Source organism: Pezoporus flaviventris, unplaced genomic scaffold (genome assembly GCF_033815535.1).
Source record: "Pezoporus flaviventris isolate CSIRO_AGI_PZ_B2104156 unplaced genomic scaffold, CSIRO_AGI_Pfla_v1 ptg000063l, whole genome shotgun sequence".
Lineage (NCBI taxonomy): Eukaryota > Metazoa > Chordata > Aves > Psittaciformes > Psittacidae > Pezoporus > Pezoporus flaviventris.
The window spans coordinates 3,214,330-3,239,035 of NW_026892611.1; the positions used below are offsets into that span (position 1 = coordinate 3,214,330).

General features: G+C 47.6%; 1 protein-coding gene across 6 annotated transcripts in view; it reads right to left on the reverse strand.

Annotated features, from left to right (window-relative positions):
* SSH2 (slingshot protein phosphatase 2) overlaps positions 1–24,706 on the reverse strand; it is an 89,344-nt gene that overhangs the window by 19,930 nt on the left and 44,708 nt on the right. For 5 of the 6 annotated variants that reach the window (XM_061470178.1, XM_061470175.1, XM_061470173.1 and 2 more), the window contains 3 exons: positions 11,007–11,110; positions 6,377–6,441; positions 1,601–1,722 (listed from right to left, as the gene is read on the reverse strand). In XM_061470178.1, the coding sequence (XP_061326162.1) occupies positions 1,601–1,722; positions 6,377–6,441; positions 11,007–11,110 (291 nt within the window). The remainder of the gene's footprint in view (positions 1–1,600; positions 1,723–6,376; positions 6,442–11,006; positions 11,111–24,706) is intronic. The other variant, XM_061470179.1, reaches the window with a different exon arrangement.

A 24,706-nucleotide genomic window follows, 5' to 3' on the forward strand; every position in this document is an offset into this window, starting at 1 on the left:
GAAGAAGGAAGGGGAACCCCAAAGCAGCCTGCACCAAGTGGTCAAACAGAAAAGCTGACTCTCTGTAAGCTGTCAAATTGGTCCATAATCAAAACAGCATCTGGAAGAACTGGATTCTTCTGTATCTTGCTCTTATTCTTTGTAGTAGCTGCTCTCAAATTTCCACAAGCCCTAACACCTCTGTCAGTGCCTGCAGCTCATGAGAAGTGGGGGAAGAGGGTGAGACTCGAAGCTTCAGAGGGTCAGCAGACATGAAGCCCTGTAAATGTACATGCCTTGGAGCGACTGGTGCCCAGCACAAGGAGACACAGTGGCACGCAGCTATTTCTGTTGACAACATGAGATGAGCTCATGGAAAGTGGTGTTTTTAAAGGCTTCCCAAGGTGGCCAGGGTATTTTTAGTGACACTGTTCAGCAGGCGCTTATCAGAGACCATAGCAACAAGTCTACATTGAGTTATAAATACCAAGTAGGCTAAGGGAGGCTGTATCAGACTGACCATCCAGAACTGAAGTAACTCTAGCAGAAAGCTAAAATGACCCTGCTGCGTTATTAGAGATGAATACCAGCGAGCTCTCAGTTATCAAAGGTGGCTGTGCTGGTACATCACAGCCAATAGCAAACTCCAAGCTCACAGCAACCTGTGCAAGGACAAATGATTCTTGGCCTACCACAACTCTGAGCTACAGCTGTGCACACACACACAGGAAGGGAGACAGGAGCCAGTGGAAGCATCAAGCTGGTCCCTCTTTTTATCAGACATCACTTAAGCTAAGCATCCAAACCAAGCCATGTGAAATTAAGGATGGTGGCTGCTGTGATCAGCAGCCTGGTTGGAAGCAAGTTTCTTGGCCAAACAGTTTCATTGGAATACCCAAGTGATTCCTTTCCTATGTATGCAAAAACTTACAACTCATGTGCCTCCATTCCTTCCCCAAAGTGCCCCGTGTCCCCTTGTAAATGTGAAGCTTCTGCTCCTGAAGCTGTTGGAGGTGCTTCCTCCTGGCTTAGAGCGGCTCCAGCAGCAAATGCTACTTTCCAGCTACATTCTGCAGCCGTTTGGAGAGGTCAGCAGCAATTTAAATGAACGAAGCAAAAGCACTAAACCCTGATGACATACTGATGTCTGGGGAGAGGACACATTGTGCAAGATCTGCCATCAGCAACCCTGATGTTCCCATCAGGCTCTTTCTGCCAGGACCTTGGAGGAGCTGGCTGACAGTCACCCACTTATTAGCTGCTCTCCCAAACCTTGATGTCCAGCTTTTCTAATTGCAGCTTTTTCTTTCTTTGCATCCAAGTTGTCCCTGTCTCTGATGTGCAGATGCAGGATTAGGGACCTCACCATTTAGAGACACTTAAGGGCACTCAACATCCTCACACAAGCTGGAGGAATGGAGGAAATGCTAACTTGCACTGTCACTTTCCCATTTGCCACCTCTTTTTGAGAAATAAAAGGGGAATTCTGGATCTCAAAAAAGGTGTTAGCTGGAAAACCTGAAGCACTCTATCCCCAGAAAGCATGGACACCAGACAGAGACTTCTACACTTGACATGTGGGTGAACATGAGGACTTCCCCCACGTGGACACTGTGAGTACCTGTCATTGGAAGAGAAATCCATTCCTAGGACAATGCTCTCTTCGGTGTCTTGTCTGCCATTGGTGGACACGACCACCATGTATCTAGTGCGGTTCTGGTAGGTGCTTTCCAGTCTTACGGCCTAAAGGAAGGAAGGGGAGAGATCAGCAGTGCAGCCAGCAAAACACACACCCCATTACCTTTACAAGCCACTTGTTCATGCTGAGTGACAGGCGCAGAAGCAGTGATGCAGTTTGCACTAGTACTTCTCAGCTGGGTAACCAGCTGAAGAGGGAGAAGCAACTTACTCTCTTATCCAAAGCTTTCGTCACCAGTGGGATGTTCCTGGTGCCTTCTGCACACCCTGCTGCAGGCCTGCCCTGTCCCACTAAGGCTGTGTTTAAACATCAGCCTACAGGACTGGCTGCCACAGTCCACTGAGCAGTCCTAGCCTAGAGAGCTTCATTGAGCATTACACGTTCAGAGAGATTGGCGCTGAACGTAATCTTCACCTCTCAGAGGGCTTTGTCCAAAGACCTAGGGCTTGGCTTTACACTACTTTGTGCTGCAACAGCTCCAATGAGACTTTTTGCACCACTGTGCCAGGCAGCTGGGCAGAAATGCAGGATCTAAATCAGATGTGGTTTCCTCTGAATCCTTCTAGCAGCTTCCCCAGCGCAGAACCAACCTTACTGCCTTACACCTGTAGGAAAAGACTTCCCTATCACTAAGCTATCCCTATCACCCATGGGTGCATTCAGATTGCCCAAAGAAGGTAAAAATCACTATGCCTCACTGTTCCTACCACAGTCACAAGCACCCCAGTGCCAAGAGAGAGATCTAGCAGGGCTCACCCTGCACTCCCCCAAATCAAACAGTACTGACAGCAATCAGAAAGCAGCCATGCAGCCAAGTTGTGAACGGCAGACCAACAATGAAGCTCTTGAAAGGTTACACTGAAGTACACTACTCCTCCAGAAGCCATGAGGAAGTGAGAGCTGAAGTGACTCCAGCAAGTCCTCTTACAGACAGGCTGCTGGTGAGTGAGGAGCCTGGGGAAGGGAGCCTGGCGTTGCAAGTTTTGTCCATAACACCTGCAGTAGGCAGCCTTCACTTGTAACACTCTTTGGACTCTGTTCCACATCATTTGCAGCTATTTTAGTCACAGACAAACTATGACATCCCTACAAAGGAAGTGTCGTAATCATGTATATCAAAGCTTGCTTAACTTTAGACAGCTTAATCCAGCCCCAAGACACTGTCTGGCCTCTGTGTTTACTATATGGTTAAACTGCTGCTTAAACTTTGAGCAGGGCCTGCAGAGAGCAAACATGGGCAAGAAGGAGCTATCACGGGCAAGAAGGAGCTATCACAGCTCAGCCTTGCCCCATGCTGTGATGGGAATCAGTTGAATTCCTTGTGATCCAACAAGTGAAGCTCAAAAGTGGCTGACACCTTCCCAAAGCGAACCTGAATTCCTCAAACACCAGCAGCCCTCCCTCCTGAGCCAGTTCTTGTGTAGACATCTCTTGGTGGCCCCACAGGAGTTCATGGCTCGCACAGCCCAGTTTCAACAGTCATTTTACCCTTACATAAAAAGCTCACAAAATAACTATTGTGTGGAATCTCTCAGGAGTAGGCTGCTCTTCCCAATATGCTCCTTTAGCTCTTTATAACTTGGTCTTGAGGCCAGAATGGCACCTTGTAGGTTAGAGGAAATCCCCTCTGAGCTCCTCACACCTCACCTGTCCAAGCCAGTAAGTCTTGGCCACAAGATGTGGCAGTCTACAATAAAGATTCAAACAGCACAGGCAGCTGAAACAGAGCTCACTACATTCACCAGAGTGCTCTACTACAGCTGAGAGCAGCAGGGAAAGCTTCCCAGTGGCATTGCAGGGAGCAGCAGCTCTAGTGATGGGGATAGAACAGCAAGTGCAGGCAACAAATGGTGTTGACTGTCTTCTAGACTTATCCAATGGGACCAAAGAGTAACAGAAACTACTCAAAAGCTGATGCCAGCAGACAGATGTGCTCTGCACAGCCAGAGACTGTGCCCCACCCCATCTCTTTAGGATAAGTCATGCTAAAACCAGCCTTATTTTCCTTCTTGCTCCTCGAGTCACTGGGATTCCTTTGAAAACACAGAGGATCAGAGCGGTCAGTCCTTCAGGGTGTGAATTCTGCCCAAGACAGCTGTTTCTACAACTAACCGCTTGCAGCGAAACAGAAAGGGTGCTCTTCAACCTAGAAGAGCAAACAGTCACCAAGATCTTGGTGGTTAAAGTGATTATCTACATTAGGAACCAAACCTCAAACAGAAACCCAGACTTGGCTAAAATGGGAGCAGATGGGCAACAGATGCCCTGTGGTCGGGGCACCCACACATCAGTTCTGTTCTGCTTCTCTTGAGGACAGTCCAGCAGCAAGAGGACTACTATAACTTACTTTGCTAAACCAACTTGGCTAGCAGTAATAGGAAGCGTGGTCTTAACACGAGACCCTTTAGAAAAGGGCTGGACAAACAGCAACCAAAGGTCACGTAGCTTCAAGTAAGTGTGGTGGCATATTCAGAGGGCTGCTTAAGAGAAACAGGCATGGCTTACTGTGGTTCTCTCAATTTAACACTTAGAACCTTGCCACAAAGCAAAGAATCATGACTGGAGCAAAGTGTCCTATTAATTTACTAGAATAATCAACCAGCAAACCTGACATTATAAACCAGCCAACCTCAACAATTCCTATTACAGCTCCACACAACCATCAAACCACAAATTAGTCTCCAACCTTTTCATTAAGTGCTAGCTCATGTGCTCACCCAATAACAGGAGTGCACCGAGTGGTCTGATGCCTTTTGAATGAAGGGATTAGACATCTCAGTCTATCTAGGGAGGAGGTTCTGGCTTCACGGACTGCAATGAGATGGAAGGTTCTTTCTCAACAGCTTCACAGAGCTAGCTTTCTCCTCAATTTGGGAATGTTATTTATAGCGTGTTCATGAACACGTCATCCCCTGCAGCCCTTTCAGCAACATTTTTCTCAGTTTCAGGCTCACCTAAACACAACCCAACTTTTATCTCCTGCTGCATTCTTGTTTCATCAGAAGTATGATGTGGTATTTCGCCAGCCCTTACAAACACATTCCAAGAAGTTCATGCTGACCTTTCATTTTTCTCATGCTACATGATAGGCGTTTCATACAAGAATACATTTCTCATTGGGATATTTGAAAACAAAAAAAGGTGCCCAAGTCTTCTCTTATTACTGACACATGCAAGTGAACAAGTCCCCACTCTGCTAAGCTACAGGAAAACACTCAGTTTGTATTCTTAACTCATTTTCCTCTTTCCTACTGATCTTGCAGTGGTAGCACTGCTCTAATCCTGCTCCCATGGAAGGCTCTGCCAACAGCTCCAGCAGAAACAAGAGTTGCTCCAAATCTGAAGTGTAGGTTTATGGAGGATTAGATCACTCTGCTGCCCTCTGAGCTGTGAAGTCTGCCCTCCAAAAGGCAGCAGCCAACACAAGAGAATGCATTTCTCTCAGTAGTGTTTGTATTTCAAATCTCACTTGTATCTACTGCTTTATGAGAGAGTCTATTGCAGCCCTGCACACCCTTCGTTCGTCAAGAATCAATTAAATTCAAGTAGACTATCGAACTTAACCTCACGCAAGATTTCAGCATTCCAAATGTAACTCGGAACAAAAGGGTTTATGTCTCAGCCCACAAAGTCCTTATTCAGCTGTTAAGGCTAATTTGTCCCAAATCACACAATGTAGCCAGTGATATTGCTGAACAATGACTTGTTCAATAGCTTCCAATGTTCTAACCCTGGCTCAGATTCTGAAAAGCACCAAGAACCTCCACTCCCATCACTTTTGCTGGGATTTTCATGACAGCAAGGTGTGCCTGACAAAGCTTAGGAGCAGGTCCTTTTGTTTGCTTGTAGCAGGTTATTTTTGGTGGTCACTTTGAAAGTTAATGCATTCCACGGTCATCTTGACTGTTTCCTAGCTATACTCATACAATCAGTTCAGCACCAGGGGGATTCATCAAACCAGAGGTGCCAGAATAACGCTTCTGATGCTGGCATCCCTACTTTGGGCATACGTTGCTAAGATGCACCAAGACAACACAGGAAAGAAACTTCAGGCTACTGAGTGATGAGAGATGCAGATACACTGCAGTCATGCCTGACCTTGTAGAGCACTTCAGTGCGTCCTAGACAAATTCCTCACTGCTGCTCTTTGGCTTCTGGAGGTCTGTAGGACTGTGTATCAATGCTATAAGCAGCAATGCCTTTCATTCCATCATTATAAAACAACCCAGAAAAGCAGAAAGACATGGTTCAGTTTAGGTGCATAGCTACTTGGGGATCCCATATGCTCCTTCCTGATAAGCCATGGCCTTTTGCGGTGCAACAAGTTAGGAGAGCAGAGTGAGGAACACAACTGAACCAATGTGGAAGGGCAGGTATTCACACTGGCCAGACCTACTCTTGATTTACACAGGACACAAGCTAACTTACCCAGCTTCCCTGGCAATTGTTACAGTACTTTTTGAGAGCCTAAGTATTTGGTTCAAAGGCAGTCTTCCAGCCAAACTATTTGTCTCACTGGCCAACCAAATAAGCCTTTCATAATTAACTGCTTTTCTACCTCTGTGATTGCAAAGAAGACTCCCCAAACCCACTCAAGCCTACACACACCACTGCCTTCATGAATTACACAGGTGTATTTGTCAAGTGGAACTCAACCTTTATACTCCTTAAGAGCAGATAAGCAAAAAGCCAACCTACCAGTCTGATGTTGTCTTCTGGGCGGAGCAGTATGAACATGGCCTGCAGGTGTTGCTGGAGATCCCCTGCAGGCAAGAGGGAAAGGTGAATGCAGGGAAATAGTGGGAAATCACATGCGAGTTCCTGGCTGTCCAGCCAGAGCAAACATCCAGCAAGAAACCTGACACGTCACCGAGAGCGTTGGCACTTCCACCCTCAGAGATGACAAAGCTCCAGCTCTTAGTCAGCTGCTCTTTGCTCCATGTGCTCACCTGTTTCCATCTTACCATGCTCTTCTCTCCTGCTAAACCCTGTTATCCTTTTAACGGAGAGAAACAGTGTTTTAGTACCGTGTTCTGCTGAAAGACAAGGCAAACGAGGCAGAAATGGAGCCCTTCACATCTCATTCTAACCTCATGCTTCAAATCATTATTACTTAGTGCAGAACTAATACCTAGGCAAAAGAATCCCCTTTGAAATGAGATTTAGTCCCATCTCAGATCAGCACATGCCCGTATGAGCTTATGGACCAACACTACTGCCAAAAGCAGCACAGAACTGCTGCCCTAGAAGCCAAGAACCTACAACTGCTCCTAGAAAACACTTGCTTTTTATAGCTGAGGAACACTGAAACAAGAGAAAAAAAAATAATCACAGTCACACAGTAGCTTTTAGAAAGACTTTGAAGAGCTGAGTGTCCCAGGTTCCCAAAGCATCACACCTGAAAGACAAGTGAGGTGGCTGGTACTGCCACGCTCCCTGCCCATAGAGAGCCAAGAGCTTCTCTGCTGAGCAAGCCCGTTACTTTCTGAATGTCAGAACGTGAGAACACCTCCAGCAATGGGCTGGTTTTTCAATTGCTACCTGGAAAATGAATGTGTATTCCCAGAAAGGAGAGTACAAGGCTGCCAGTGGGCGGCACGGATTGGCAAAAGCAGCCTTTACTCTCCCACTCCTCCACATATGGGAAGTGGAGTTCAGGCAACACTACAGGGGAAGAGCACGAATGCTGGAGCAAGTATTCAGCACAACTGGTTACAAAGGCATTTTCTAGGAAGGTTGAGTAACCTTCCTGACCTCCCTTCCTAACTTATCAGGGTACTAGAATCTGTGCTATTTCATGGACTTTCAGAAATAAGGAAACTTGGGTACAGAACAGCATCCAGAAGTGCCGCAAAAGGGAAAGGTAAGAAAGGAAACACTGCCCAACAAGACGATGGTGCCTGGTTTCCAAATGATTTTTACAGCAGGGCTGCTGCAGCTATCTCCTGATGGGACAGAGACAGGCTTGTGTGGAGAGGGCTGCGCAGGACACGGCATTCCCTGCTCCTCTTCCTTCCTCTTTGAAACACATTTCAGCATATGGAGAATGAGGCAATGCCTTGGGACTGCATTTTTAACTGGGGTGGAAAAACTCGAGGCACTGCAGCGTGAGGGAAGTCACAGACAACGTACCAGCAACAGCAAGCACATGAAGCTACTTCCTGCCCGTGGAAACTGCTCCCAGGGCTGGAGAGGCTGGCATGTGCCGCCCTGAAAAGCAATTATGCAGGGAGATAGGTAGGAGAGGAAAGGCCAGCTCATCCACCAGATGCTTGTCCTCCTGTGGGTGCAGTGGGAGACAGGATTTCCCCATGTCGACACCAGTGCTGCTCATTCCACCAAGTTTCAGGTGCAAGTGCCTGCTGTCTCAACAGGCAAAGGTCTCTGTGCTTCAGGTGGCACCTCCTGCCTGGCAGCCTGGAAGAGCCCAGCAAGTATTTGACTCATGAGACATTCACATCTTAGGCAGCTTAAAACGAAAGTTGCTTCACCTGTTTTTCCTTCCCAAGGCATCAGAGTTCCCACCTACTGCTGCCAATAATCCAACATCAGGAACCAGTTTAAGAGCTGAAGTTTCCAGAGTTTAAAAAACACCACCAAGACTACTGGATTATCTCAATATTTAGAAAAAAGAGAGGAAATTCTAAGACAACCCTTTCTGCAAGGCTCAGTTAAGGAGCCTCAGAAAGTTCATTGTATTCCTCCCTGTTCCCCAGCCTGCCCTGCCAGCCTTGGGAGCTAGGGAGCTGGAAAATGCTTCCTTGGCCAGCTTTAGTTGACTTGCAGGCATTTTCAGCCCCAAACACACAAGGCAGTTTGTAAACTTCCTGGATTAAGAAAAAGCAAAGGAAAAGTTTTAACATGCCAGAATCAGCACAAAAACATCACATCCTGTCCTATGAAGAGCTGTCGGCTTTGCTGGCCTTCATGACAAGACTGCTGCTTCCTATCGCATTGTCCAGCAGATGCTTTTGTTTCCTTCAGCTGGCAGGCTAGGTGCAAAGCATCAGGGAGGGTGGGCTCTTAGAAGTGATTTACAGTATCCCAGACACAGCAAAAGCCCCAGGGAAGCGACATCCTTTTCTCCAGTGTTGTTGGAGTGTAAAAGCAAGCCACAGTCCCACAGAACACAGCCCAGGCAGCGCAGGACCACTAAGCAAGGGGAGCAACTAGTGGTGTTGAAGTCAATATGATTAAAGAAATGGGTGTAAGCATTAATTATTTCCTGTTATGCATTTACTCTTTATGCTGGATTCTAGCACCTCTGATGAACTGGTCAGGAAGGTTAGTCAGCCTTCCTAGAAAATGCTCACATGGCCACTTGAAACACTATTGCATCCATAGGCAGCAATTTCATACTGGAAAGTTATGTCCGCTCTCTACCCCCCCTTCTAATTTTGTGTGCCAGAGATAGGTCACGACACACAGACATGGGAATGAAAGCTGAGCATGGATTATCAGAGCCCAAGAAAGGAGACAGTTGCCACACACTCTGCCAGCTCGCTGCCAGCAGCCGGGTCACCTCACAGCAGAGCCACTCTCAATACATCACTGTTTAATTCTGGTGGCACAGATGTTATGCTCAGGAAGGTGAAACACCGATTGCTCGGTGCCTTGGTCTGCTGGTATGTACTGTACATTAGAGGGGTTCTCAGAAGAGGAAGGTGATGCACACTCTCGTACACAGGTCCCTCTTGAGTGAAATCTCCATGCACCATTAAAGAAATACGGTACCATTCACACCACTTGACATGCAGGGAAACTGAGGAAAGGATGCGAAATCTCACCACATAAATTGAAGAGACAGGAATAAAAGGAGTCTTCTAAGAACAAAAATCCCAGCCCTTAGGCAAGCCACCCTCTTCAATACAAAACATCTCGCTGGAAGCAATTACAACACACCAGATTTGCTTTCTTGGCAACCTGGCTTTTAAGAGCTTTGGGCTGATTAGGCAAGAAACTCCTTCCCACCAAGGCTTCCAGACCTCATACAGCTCAGCAGTAGTAAGCAGATGAGGCAACAAGAGAGGCTCAAAAGTTGTTCTCATTGCCTTGCCTTGTTCATAGGGAAAACCACCCAGCAGGTCTCCTCTGCAAGGTAAAGCCAAGATAGCAACTGCCAGCTGGAAACCTGTGCTTCAGTGATGCTGAGGACTTTGGAGAGATTAAAACCCAAGACAGGTCAAGATAAACTTTTAACACTGCTGATTCTGCTTTCACAACAATTTCACTTTAATCTCAATCAGAAAATCCAGCTTTAAATTAAGTTTCAGAACAATTTATTTTCCTTTACATCTGGTAATGTATCTCACTCAAAGCAATTTGGGCTCTGCTCACATTGTGTCTGAGTGGAAGTACGTCATTAACTGCCTTTGCTTTGAATTCTTTTTTTTAAGAGGTTTGTAAACAGATTTTGAAGTGGACCAGGCAACTCTCCTGGATGCAGAGCTCGATGACAGCCTCATGGTATCAAAGTACAAAGAAATCTACACCTGGAACCAAACCAAATCACCTTTCGGTGGTCACTTTTTGGCAAAGAAAGTCGACTCCAGGCTCTGTTTCTGCCTCTTTCCCCTATGCAGAAGTGTGAAGGTCTCAATGTTAGGTTTATTTTTCCTGATTGTTCAATGGAAGGGAAAACCCCCACATTATCTGATCCCGGTAGAACGCCACCAGTGAATAAGCACCATACACACAACGAACAACAACCTACCTGAAATGTTTGAGTTTCATTACTCAGACTGACTTTCCAAACAAACAGTCAAAGCAAAAACACAAATCAGACTTTCAGCAGATAAAGGGTGTGGGATTATGACTGGCTCCATGTTATTCACTCTGCTCACATGTCTGAGAAGTCACACTGACTTTGCTCAGAGGTTTCCTCACCACTACGTAGAGGTAAGTCTCCTCCTTTTCCTCCATCATAACCTGTTACTTTCAGATCAGGAAGAACCATTACTCATACCATATCACAACTTCAAGTTTCCCAGTGTAACTCATGAAGGTTTTGATGGAATCCTGGAGCCTCTCTCTCATACAGAAGTTACAGGATGATATTTTGGGGGGCAGTTGACATCACGGAGAGTTGAGAACACAACTGCTACCCTGATGCCACCCATTTGTTTGGTTTTGCAGCACAAAGAAGAGAGTACTGAAGCCTTTATTTCTGTTAGCATTAAACATCAGTCTTGAGAGTGGCAGGTCCAGCTTTAATACACCCCTGATGCAAACAGAAATGTGTATTATTCGGTGGGAGTGAACTCAAAAAAGGAAAACTGGGACACAAGAGTGAGCAGACAAGCCTCAGCCATCACATACAACACGTTACCTGCATGCTTGTTGCGCCTGTGACTGATCCTGGGAGTAGACGACCCATTTCCTCGTGGTAGGAAGAGAGCCGCACCTTTCACAGTGAGGAAGCTTTCGCTGATGCTGCAAGAGGAGGCACAAACAGTGAATAAGGAAAACTCTCCATTGTCTTTAAAAGCAACAGAACAAGAAAGGTTCAAGGTTCTTTTGCAAGGAAGATTCCCACTGAATTGCTTTGCTGGTAAGGAACTCCCCCCCCATGTAAGCACTGCAAACATTCAAAGCATAACTGAGAACAACAGGAACAGAGAACCACTGAAAAGCAGAACCCATGCCTGGTGCCACGCTGCCTGCAGAGGTGGAACCTGAGCAGGCAGAGGGGATTAACCTATGGCTATATTTTCGATTTGAAAGTCAAGATGAGAGCTCCACATTTCTAAAGGGCGATTCATGCAGCAAGCCCACGCACCTCTGTAATTATGGACTCTGGTAACCTTGTGCTTTGGGGTTCAGGCACAGCTGATGCCCTCCAGAAACAAATGTCTCCCTTCAGCACTTAGCCAAAAGAAAATCAGTGTACGTAAGGGCTTAAGAAACCAGGAAACCACTGAGTCATATGATAATTGACTCAAAAACTTATATATTGAAAGCAAAGCTGTAATGCTGTTGAATTCAAAAATCATTTACTGCCTTCAGTTTGCCCTTTCTGAAGTCACACAAGGAGAGGTTTGTGGAAAGGGACAATAGAGAGTTCTCAAGTTCTGTGGAAGAGCTGATATTTTAAGCCCCTCTTCCAGCAGTTTTCTTAGGAGATGCTGTGACACATGGAAAAAGCAGGACACACTATATTAAACCATCCTGGTGCACAGTTAAAGGTTCCTGCTTTTCTCAGAACTGACAGAATAGTCGTGCAGGCTTTGAAGAAAGCCAGAAACAACTCTACAGTCAACAGGATGCTTGATGAAGATGATAACACAGGATGGGAGAATCCCTGGCATCGTGCACCCCAGCAGCTCTGTGCCTCGAGAAAGACATTGGCTTGCCCTCTTCAACTGAAGAAGAGATTAGGAACTTCTTAGTTCCTTTCTCTGCTTAAACAAATACCAGATGTGATTATTTACTCCCTTCCTTTAAGGGGTGAGGACTGGGAAATGGTAACACTGGAGTATAAAAACCATCCATGTATCTGCAGAAATCCCCTGTTACAAAACGCAGGTGAACACTAGGATATGCCAAGGCACCACCCTCCACAGTTACTTCTGCCCTGCAGCATAAGCCAAGGCTGCCTGCCTGCCTCCTACTCCAGGGACATGATTCAGTAGCTACCCAAAGGCAGGCACACACCTAAGCACGACTGAAGACATCACAGAGAAACCAAACGTGACCAGAAACCAGGACGCAGCACGGCATGAGCCTGGGATCTCCTGGCTCCATGGTTTGAGGTTGGCTGCTTAAGAAGTAGGCTTTGCCAAATACATCTTGATAGGTATAAGAACCATAAGAGCTCATGTTAAAGGTGGATTTCCCCCCAGCCTCAAGCACACCTGTGGGCACCTCTCCACTTTGCTGGCGGAGATACAAACCCATCAGATTCTCTGAGCTCCAACAGCAGATACGCTCAGAAGGATCTTCTTTTTCAATGTTTCGACTGCACAGTCATAACCTCAGCACCCCCCCTTACTGACAGGCTTTCTCTCAGGACTACTTCCTAAAATTAAACCAGACATCAAACACGCACTGGATGTTTTACCAAACCTAAATGCTGAAAAGGAAAAAAGTATCACTCATCCCAAATTGAAATGGATCCAAGATCTTTAGCGATGCTGGAGTTAAAACCAAACCAGATTAGGTTAATTGGGCACACTGAGCACTGATGTTTCTTCAGAGCTTTTTCATGTAATGAATTTTGACTGAGCCTTTCCAGCTTTTGGTGACAAACAGAACCTCTGAAAGCTCTTGGGTTACACAGTCTGAAGTAAGGAAACACTGAGTTATCTTGAAACTGCTAACTTAATACAGGTATAAAGAAAGAAAGAAATCTTTCTCCCTCACTTAGCTTGAACATATTTTGATTCAAGAACATCAAGCAATGTCCTAAAGAAAAACACTCCAGCTTTCAAACCTGCCCCCATGATGGAGTGGGGCAAAAAAGACTGCGCTTTGCTGAGCCTCACCAGGAGACAAGACAATTGATAGAGGAAGAATGAGAAGACATCCTCTCCTCCTCCTCCCTTCACAATCTCACCACAGAGGCACAGGAGGAGAAAGCACCCAGCAGTCACAGCCAGTTTTCACATAGGCCATTTTATCAGCAAAGCCAACACCTAGTATCAGCAATCCTTTATCCTGGGCCTGAGGTTCCTCCAGAAGGCTGAATTAGCAACTATTTTTAGTTGATAAAGCAGCACGTAGCTAGAGGGCTGGGAGGGTAAAAATCTTCTCACTTCCATCACTTTCTCTTATCACCAGCACTCTGCTATGAGCTACGTACCTGGAAGGAGACATAGGCAGAACTTAAGAAGTACATCAGGTACATCCTTCCAGGAGCCCACCTTCTGGGCCATTAACCACAAGCAATAAGCTTACTCGGTAAGACTAGGGAAAAGAAATGTAATACCCTATACAGAGGGTCAGAACAACTGAAGAACGTTCTGGTAGAGCAAGGTCAGGCTGGCAGGGCAGGAGCGAGAGCAGGAGATGGTCATCGGCACCACTGGAAAGAGTGCCTGCTGGTGGAGACAACAACCTCGTCCTGCAAATACACCTCTGGGGACACTCACTGTGCAGATGAGGGCATGGCACCAGGGCTCTTGGCATCACCTGCCACAAAACCCTAACACCAGACATACAACACGCATCAGTAACCAGCACAGCGCCCCGGCAAAGAAAGCCCCATAATCCACAAACACACAACCAAGCCCTTGCTCTGAGATTCCAACAGTAAAGAAAATCTTGGGAGGAAAGGCATGAAGTTTATAGGAAAGTCCAAACAGCTGTAACTGATAACTGACAGTGAATTACAGACTGGTTGGTGTTGAAAGGGACCCTAAAGCTCACCCAGTTCCAACCCCTGCCGTGGGCAGGGACATCTTCCACTAGAGCAGGTTGCTCCAAGCCCCATCCAACCGGTGCCAGCACCTCACCACCCTCAGAATAATGAATTTCTATCTCATAAAGAAAGGAGATAAAACCTTCTTTTAGAAGCACAGCAAGGAAAGCAAAGAGGCACCTGAACAGCTTCTGGCAACGTTTTATTCTAATAAACACTTAATTAAGTTATTGTGAGCCTGAGGATGACTTTTCAGCCGGCTCGACTTACTCCTCGGAGCAGCTCCTTTACAACAGGCTCTGTCCTGTCCAGCCCAACCCTTAACCGGGTGCTCGCCAAGCAGCACAACTGACAGAGCTGGCACCATCCCTGGGAGGCTCAGTAGAAGTCCTTCCACCACATCCCCTAGGGCACAGGAATGGGCAACAAACCTCCTCACCAGCCGTGCCACAGCACGCACGGCAGCAACACGGGCACTGCAGGGAGATCACATCCTCCTGTCCCTTTCTCCCTCATCCTTAAAGGGGGAGATGGAAAAGCAATGGGACAAGGGAAATGAAGATTTCAAGGTACTTGGTATTTGAAGCCCACTACGTGTATTATTTACAGAAATACAAACATAGTTTCTCTATCAGCCTCGGGTCAGCCCCGCAGAAAAGTGCTCCGAGGCAGCATCCTAACAGCCAGGGAGCTACAGCTCAGCACCGGGAAGCTGTGCTGGGATTTCAACACCAAGCCAGGCTCCATCTGTAGCTCCCCATGACAAGAACATTGCGCAGTAACCACGAAGGCTTCCAACTCCTGAGCAGAAAGCCTTTTTTTTTCCTAACGGGCATCTCCTGGGACACAGCCACCACCCAGTGCAAGCTGGGCAAACACAAGAAGCTGCCCCTCAGGACTATGCATCACAAATGAAGGGCTTCAAGTTCCCAACTCGTCTTCAGGACAAACCCTTTCCCTCCAGTACCCAGTTAGACCAAAGGCGAATCAAAGAATGCAGAAACACTGATTGAAAGCAGGCAGACAAGTTGGAGGGTAAGGAATGATGCAAGTTTTTGACTAACTGGGAGCGTTCAGCATTCCAAGCTCTGAAAAAGGGAGGTGTCAATGCAGACATCTGTACTACAGGGCTGGGGATCTCATCCCAGTGCACACCTCATCTGCTGCCAGCTCAGCTCTAACGTCCTCCTTCAATCCACAGGCTGCAGAACACAAAACTGAGGAAAAGACCAAACTTGAAGCGCTGGCAGGAGGAGCAGGCGTCAATCCTGAGCTCATCGTGAGGCTGTGGAGCGAGGGCAGCCGGGGACACGGAGCAACTCCTGCAGCACACGCCAGGGCTCACCCTGCAAGAGCAGCAATTCCAGCGGCAGCTTGCTGTGGGGAAAGTTACAGGAGGGCAGGCCAAGCAGCCTGCTGCTCTCCTCAGCATCTCAAGGCTCTTCCCTCCCTGTTCCTGCTCCCCTTCCCAAACTGGCTGTTTCCTTTCCTCCTCAGCAGGCCCTGTGCATGGCATCACTCCTGATCCACCAGCCTCCCCCTCACTTGACCTGGCCACAAGGAAAGTCCTGGCCAATACATCATCAGCCCCAAGCAAAGGGTGCGATGGTGGCTGGGTATACAGCTGGACAACACAAGAGGGACGTGGAGCTGTTGGAGTGAGTCCAGAGGAGGCCACGGAGGTGCTGCGAGGGCTGGAGCAGCTCTGCTCTGGAGCCAGGCTGAGAGAGCTGGGCTGGGTCAGCCTGGAGAAGAGAAGGCTCCTGAAGGGGAGACCATAGGCAGAAGGGGAGCTCTTAGGCAGAAGCTCTTCCCTGTGAGGGTGCTGAGGCGCTGGCACAGGGTGCCCAGAGAAGCTGTGGCTGCCCCATCCCTGGCAGTGTTCAAGGCCAGGTTGGACACAGGGGCTTGGAGCAAGCTGCTCTAGTGGAAGGTGTCCCTGCCCGTGGCAGGGGTTGGAACTGGAGGAGCTTTAAGGTCCCTTCAATCCAAACCAGTCTAGGATTCTATGATTCCATGTATGTGCAGTCTGGAAGACAAAGGTGTTCCTCCATCAAGCCACCAGATGAGAGCAACACACACTTCAGCATCCCTCCCCAGGAACCTCTTACACCTTCAAAGTAGGCTGTTTCTCAATAAACAACATCCCTATGTCCTTTGCTTACTTTTTAAAGCACCTGATTTAATAACTGCCAACAGTATTCATGAACACTACAGAGGAGAGCAATGTCTGGCTTCCAGCTTAAGCCTTCGCTCCTAGGCGAGTGATGAAGCCACCTGGTTCTCTTCACACTGAGGCCAGATCTCAGGGCTGTGTAAAGCAATGTATTACCGGTCACTAATAAAACCACCACCACACCATGGAAATGGAAAAGGCAAGGATAACTCAGGATTGCTCAGCACTGACAGCTGTATTAGCAGGGTCAGCTGGCAGCACTCACAGACAAATCGAGGCTTCTCTGATATCCAAAATAGAAACAAACCCAGCGCAGAGCAAAACAAGGGCCCTGACTTACCGAAAAGGGCTCTGTACCACTGTCAACAGAGGTGACAACACTGAGGGCAGGGAGAGAAAGGGGAAGTGGTTCTGCAGCAAAGGCCACCTCTCAGCACTTCTGCAACTTCAGAAACAGCACGAGGAGAAAAACAGAGCGTGGGAACCGCTCCCTCTCGGCTGCTTGACGTAAACCGGGTTTTCAGCAACATCTGCACTTGTGCCTTTTTCTTCTCTTTCAAAGGAAGTGTCTACAGGCACTTCCTCTGCTCCAAGGTGGGGCTCGCTGGAGGGTAATTGAGCTGCAGTGACACAGAGAGGCATCATCGCAGGAAGCTCTGCAACGGGAACTCGCTTGTAGTAACTTACCTACCGATCCCTTCTCACTGGAGCCAAGTTGCCTTTTCCTTTGCTTTGGTCTCCAATGCGGGCATCTGCTGAAGCTGAGCTAGAACAAGGAAAAGTCACAGTTTTGCCAGAAGGTGCCCGAAGGATGATGGGCATGAATCTGAACTCAAAAGGCACTGCTTTTACTTGGCCCAAGTGAGAAGTTTGGTCTATTCAGAGAGGGTACAACTTGCAAAAGGGAGCAGTGATGAGCATGGTTGTGTCTGCAAGTGAAAAGCAACCACTTCAGATGCACAAAGCAACCACACTCACAGACAAGGTTTGAGAGATGGGATCTAACCAGCCTCAGGTCATCCAACAAGGCTGTAGGGAGACACCCACTCAATACCTTACTGAGTTAAGGGTCTGTAAGTCAAGCCCACTACTGGGAAATCAGGGCCCTTGTGCCACTAGGATCATTTGAGTTGAGCTCCAGAAACCATTTTGCAAGCTTGAGACTCAGGGCAGCCTGGATACACTGCTGAGAGCAGTGGCATCCTTTGGAGACAGCACAGAAGATGACAGCTCTGTGCCGAGCAGCCTTGCTGGCAGCAAGGGGAGCAATCACAGCTGCTGTTTGCAGCCAACGTTCTCATCCCACGCAGCTGCATCGGGTCTGTGCTATGCCCACAACAACCACAACCACCTGCAGCATTCCTCTGCCTCCGGGTGCCCCAAGCCCTGCTTTGCAGCAGCAAGATGACCTTCGGCCTCCTATCACACATATTCCATTGCAGGCAGGGCTGGGATTTATTTGTTCCAGGCACAAGAAACCAGGCTGGACTCCTGAAGAAGACATTGTTTCTGACACAAGTCAAGCCCACAAGGGTTTCCTATTCCTTTCATATACCCGTGGCCTATGAATGAACCAGCTCAAAACCATACAGACCCCTAAACCAAAGACAGTGCAGGCAGACACCCCACACAGGCACCAGCTGCCTCCTCACCAGCCCTTGGCAGAGCCAGTGCTGTGAGCTCCGCGTTGCTTTGCCACCCATCCATGTGCCCATGCTGGCTCCCGACAGCTCTGTATGACGTTTCCCAGGGCTGCTGCTGAACGTGTGCTCATGCAGTAACACGCTGACAGCCCTGCGTGTGTCACCTCACTGCTGAGCCCATGGGCATCGCCTCTGGCCGGTGCTCAGAGGAATCACCCTTATGCCAAGGCTGGGCAGCTCATGGGTGCAAGATGCACCCAGTTGTAACACTGCTGCCACCACTGAAGCACAGGACAGGGTGGGACATCCCACTGCAGCACCGATCACCAGCGAATCCTTCATTTCAATGAATATGAACCTGGGCACAGGCTGGCTCACCACAGCAATGAAGAACAGAGCTATCACACACTGAAACGCACTCATCTCTCAAAGAGCAAAACCCGCTACTGACCACTACTGGGCTACACAGCGCTAAGGGAGTCCCAACAAGCCACATAATGGGTGCCCCAAGGTCAATCCTCACGCTGGCTTTAGAGAATCCAACTAGAGAGAAATAAGAACACCCCAAACAGCAGCAGTAGAACAAGTTGTGCAAACAGCTCTGTGTGCTTGAACTCGAGACTGAAGATAGGCACCAGATCATTTTTAATACAGCCCGACCATAGCACTTCAAGTGCTAGAAAGGGGCAGCGAACACAATTAGGATGCTTATTAAGAAATCCAGCGCTGGGTGTTTACAGAAGAAATCTGATTCTTTGCACTTTTTAAAGCAAGAGACCCAGACCGGAAGCGAGACCGTGAAAGGAATTTGTTTTACATGATAGTCCCCAAAGGCTTTCAGGTCTCCAAGTCAAGACATTCCCAGATTAAATCCCTATGCGACATTCTTCTTGCGCTATATACTGTTTAAACACCCACGGACTTTAATGCATACCATGGGGTTCGTGGAGCAGGACAGTTATACCCCAGGGAGCATTCTGCAATGTTTTACCACCACGTGTCACGCTCCTACCAGCTCCAACTGTCCCCAGTGATCCAGCTGCTGCGGTATGAACAAAATGCTGTCACAAACATATTCTTAAAAACACTCTGAACATGAGAAAACTTCATAGGAGAATCTGATCACATCAAGGATCAGATAAAGAACAACAACAAAGAGCTTTTGGATTAGTTATCTTCAGAAAGCACAGCTCTGACTGACACGTACTTATCTTGTTTTTCCTCTCAGAATTAGCACAGTCCACGCTGATCAGCTTTAAACCACATAGTGATCTCCTCTGCCACCAGAGCTGGAAAGCGTGGCCTTCATACACAGCACATGTCTCTTTAGACCTTAAACAAGAGCTGACACCTCCTTGGGCAGTTGGTTCACAACCAGCAAGCCTGGAAGCTGCCTCCCCACTATGTTTAAGAGAGGGTATTTTCTTACTGATTTTCACTCCCATCTCCCTGCACGTGCAGGATTCATGGCAGTCAGACCTGACCATGTTTGGCTGCCCGGCAGCACCACACAAGGACCCCTCTGCTTTAAATACGACTGTAACACAAGTCACAGCAGACACACTGAGGTCACTATACTGTCCCTCCCCACAGCAGCCAAGCCCGGGGGCACCTATATTTAGCCAAAGTATGCCCAGCACTTTAAAGATGGAAGGAGATCTCTGACTTGCCTGAATCACCGCCAGCACTGGCCATCTACCCAAGATGGGGACAGTCTGAGCAGGACACCCTGGCACCTGCTCGAAGCAGGGCATCCAACACCCTCCCCAGCACCCACGGCTCCCCCAGGGACAAGCCCAACCTTGCAGGCTTGGGAAGAGCAGAGCAGCACAGCCTGGATGCAGGCAGCTCGAGGAGGACATCGCTCCATCGCTTCTGTAGCTGGTTATGGTGGAGGTGGCCAGCACTGAGTGTGGCTGTGGTTGGCAGGGGAGCAGAGGTCCTGCTGGCTTGTGAAGCAGCACCATGCCAGGACTCAGCTCTGCAACCACCCCGACACCCAGAGCAGGGCATGGGATGAAGGAATGACACTGGGGAAGCAGCCTGGCTCGGATCGCAGCCCTGTGTCCTGCCCTCAGTAAATACATTAGCAGATCCCTGTAAATAGAGCACCAAAACAAGGACCACTCTGTCTCTACACAAAGAAATCAATGCTGAATTAATAAGCCTTTTCCTCTGAGCTAAAAAGAAGCAGATGCTTGTTTACCAAAAGCATCAAAAAATCATCAAGAGGCTGTTGGATTGGACTTGTAAAAAAAATAGAAGGAAGTTATTTGTTCAGTATTTTAACTTCTGCAGCACTCAGCACTTTCAATTTTCTCTCATTCTTATTGCATCCTCCCCGTGCACGAGGGCCATTTGATCCCTAAATGACAGTTTCCAGCAGAAACAGTAAAATCAGTTTAGGACTGACTGTCCCTTTAGATTAGCAAAAAGGACAGTCAGCGGTAACCAGCAGCGCGAGGCGGTTTGTGAACTGTTTCAGAGAGAACAGCCACGTGCCAGGTTTCTTTCAATAGGGTTTTTTGATCTGAAATTGGAAGTCACAGAGAGCTTTACCTATTGTGCTGATGCAGCCCATAAGCAGGCTATTGATCTGCTCACCCTTGCAAATACACCAGTGACTTCATTTTATGGATGAGCAAAGCCACAATTAAGGGAATACAAAGTTTTTAATGTGGCTGTAAATAACAAACATAGCTGGAATAGTTTCCTGGAGTCTGGTCCTTTCTTCAATCCAAGGCAACACTTAGAAGGCCAGTCTTTGGCATAAGCAGGGTTAATACAAACTTCAGATTCAATGGAAAGCTGCAAACCAGAGTAGAAATACGGCATCACTTTGGGTTAACTGACCCAGCACCGCAGGGAATGGGGTAGCTCAGCCTTTGAAGACACTGCTCCCAGCAGATGGGTGACACGCTGCTGTGTCCCGGTACAACACGGACCCCAGCAGGAGCCAAGGACAGCACTCAACATTTTGCTGGTGTAAGTGACATCAGTCTCCGGAGCCATCAGGAAAAGCTCTCCACATCAGACCCCGAGATATAATTATGATTCATTTCAATATGCAGACTCAGCACCACTTTCCAATCCAACTCTTCCGCCTGCAGATACACCAAGTTCTTCCTGGAGACAACATCCCTTGTGACTCTGCTTTTTCTTTTGGTGCTCTGAATAGGGATCAGCTTACCAGGAGTCCTTTATTCCTGAAATTATTTCCATTAATCACTCACCATACAGTATCTCCAACAGAAGCTGACGGGCTGTGGGATGTCTAACAGCACCACTGCATCTCCCAGGTGAAAGGCTGAAATGAAGGACAGCCCAAGAGGTGAAAGGACCTGGGATATTTCTAAGTAGCAAGTGAACTTCTTCAAACTGCTCCTAAGAATTGCAGTGTTTTTATACAGACACCTTAAATAAAAGTGGGGAAGAAGCACCGTTTGAACCGTCCATTCTTCATATCTGCTCACAGAAAAAGCAGATAAAGGAAACACAGCAAGGTGCATCATCCTGAAGCATTACCCTGCAGTTTTTCAATCCTGACTCCTCAGTACAGCTGCAAATTAACATAGTCTCTTAGCACCTTAATGGGACTTTCAGCTAAAGGAGATGTCAATGCCTAACTTCAAAATGCATACAAGGAGTTTCTAACTCTACATAAAAGCCCTGCAAAGAATTGCTGACTAAGACTCAAACTGGAAATACATTAAATAAAGTTTTATTTTACAAGAGTTTGCATTCAGAAGAGTAGAGATTCCAGATGTGTTTCTCCTTGCAAAAGTCAGGTGCTAAATTTCATCAGAATTAGCACTTTAAGCAGTTTGGCAGCCTATTTTCAGTGGTTAACTCGGGTCTTCGCATTTCCTAAAAGCATGCAACCCCCTTTAAAAACCACACATTAAAGCAGAAAAAACCAATGGAATACTAAACACTGCAGTGTATTACAGACCCAGAGAAGCCTCTACCAAGAACAGACTGTACTTCAGGGAAAAGGCTCTTATAAAAAGGCTCAAGAAAAGATATTTGCTTAATTTCAAGGTAGAGAGCCTCTCATAGAACATTTTGTGATGTTCTTGAAGGAACCGAGGGCAAAAAAAGTCAGTAATATTACAACAGTGTCAAGGTTTTGCTCTGGTGACTGTGCTGGGAAACCTGGTGATTTGCCTTAGAGCAGCTTCCAGTGCCTAAAGGGGCTACAAGAAACCTGGCGAGGGGCTTGGGACAAGGGATGTAGGGACAGGCCAAGGGGAATGGCTTTAACCTGCCAGAGGGGAGACTGAGATGAGCTCTTAGGCAGAAGCTCTTCCCTGTGAGGGTGCTGAGGCGCTGGCACAGGGTGCCCAGAGAAGCTGTGGCTGCCCCATCCCTGGCAGTGTTCAAGGCCAGGTTGGACACAGGGGCTTGGAGCAAGCTGCTCTGGTGGAAGGTGTCCCTGCCCGTGGCAGGGGTTGGAGCTGGATGAGCTGTAAGGTCCCTTCCAACCTAAGCCATTCTGTGGTTCTATGTCCTGCCCTATCTCCTTTATGTCCTGCCGAGCAGATGCTGGTCTCAAACACAGGCTCCTGCCCTTGCCCACCAACCCTGGCTTCACAATCCCCACTGCCCTGCTCCCACACTGAACGTGTCCTCACATAGCTCTGGGATGGGTGTTTATCCTCCTGGTTAGGGAGGCACATGAATATTCCTCTGTTTGCTTTCTTACAACTTTCTCCCCATGGCAAACCGACAGGAGGGCCAGAAACGGTGCTGACAAATGACTTGTTTTTATTTAGAGGAACTGGCTTTCCCTCTTTGCAACACAGAGGAATGCGGCTGCTCTACTCTACATTTGTTTTGTGATTTCTCCATCTCTTCTTTAAAGCAAATAAAGGGGGGGGAAGAAAAAACAAACAGCCAACCTTAACGATAACAACAAAGGCAGTGACAAACTCTCACACACCACCACACAGGCTTGAAGAAAACAAAGAAGAGAAAAACCAATTCTGGGTTCATTTTAATCCAGAATCGAGCTGCAGAAAGCAAGCACAAGACAGGCTATGTTTTAGAGGACAAAAATAAGAGTAATGGTAGTTCTTCCCATCTGTACCTTTGCGCAACTGAGATTCCTCCTTAAATTATGTCCTAACAGAGGTAAATTTATCGCTTGCTTATCAAAATGAGCCTCCTCCAGTCCCACCTGGTTGGAGCCTCTCACAAAACATGGGCAATATGCCTGGAATACAGCTGCTTGTGCTTTTCCATCAGCACCACTTGCAGAGCTGGAGGTGGTTGAGCCAAGACAATGGGTAACAGCGCACTCCAAAGCATCCCATTGGGACACCCTAAGCTGCAGGGCAATAAGAGACTCAGATGACCAAATTCATTCTCTTCATGCTGGCAAACAAAGCACAGGGAGCCAGGAAATACAGCACAGTTCATCAGCCACAATAACAGTGGTTAAGTCTAAGCTCAACTTATCTCAACAGTTCTCTGCAGGGGTCTCAACCCACCCTGGACAACGCTGGACCCAGGGCTGAACCTAACCCCGATTCATCTCTGTGCCTCCATGAGAGCTGTACCACAAAATCCACATGGAACAAATCTGCACTTTTCCAGTGGGAAGCTGGAAGTGTAATAGAGTGTGAGTGAAACCCAGAGCTGTGGAGTTACTGAGATCACCAGGAGGAGAAAACCCGGGCTAGGGAGACAGTATGGACCTCATTAAGCCATTGTGAGAAGTGTGTGAACAAACTAAGGACTTCACAACCAAGTGACAAAGATCATTTGTTTCAAAGCAAGGAGTAAATGGTTTCTGGTTCTGCAGCCTGTGGGTTTAACCTACTTGTAACAAAGGTGTTTTGAGGAAAAGTGTAGTTCTTAAATGGCTTATTACAAATAAACCCAGAGACCCCAAAGGGCTAAATACAATGTGGATGATGGCCAGATAAGTACTGGATAAGCAGGAAAATGCACTGAGGAGCCTGTGGCCTTAATATACCCTAGAAATACCCAGATCTGAAAAGCTGCTGATGCCAAGAAGTGCAAACCTTACACCAGGATCTCATGGGCTGGATTTCTCCCCTTGGTCAGGTTAAAGCCATTCCCTCTTGTCCTAATACTACATCCCCTCATCAAAAAGGGCCTCTCCAGTTTTCTTGTAGGTATTTAGGTATTATCCTCCCCAGCCTCCCTCATCTGTGGGCTGATGTCCTTGAACCAGAAAGCTTCTCTGTCACAAAACACTCGGTTAATCCTACACAGCAAGAGGGGGCTGCAGAATAACAACTGCCAGCCTCCCGTTACTTCCAAGCCATGGAACTCAAGCTTTGGCCCAGGTGCATACACAAATCAAAAGGATGTATTCCGAGTACTGCAGCACACCCATTCACAAGGACAGGAGCGAGTTTTACTCCATGTGTTTGTGGAAACAGAGGCTTCAGCCGGCGGCTGTGAAACACCACGGCTGGAAACTCCAGTTGCAGATTTGCTCTGCACACATCACATCCATTACACTGGGGGGGGGGGGGGAATATTTGCTGAACTAGTTTTAAGCCCATACAGGTTGATAATTTAAACGCCGTTTGTCAGAACGATGCACAAGGGGCAGCAACTCTTCACAGCCTATTGCAGGATGGGACCAGAATCTTCAACTCTCTCTGACCCCACAAACACTGGTTAAAAGCAGCATTTCAAGAGATTTAGCCTGAAGTTGTTTAGAAAACAATGCAGCAATGTGTTCGCCAGGGGCTCCATGATAAAGGTACAAGGAAGTGCAGTCCTGCAAAAAGAAAACCCCACTCACTGGCCCCAAAAGGTCCTTTTCTGCTGATAATGTCACCCAGGACCTTCTGCTCTGTAGTCTTTAGAAA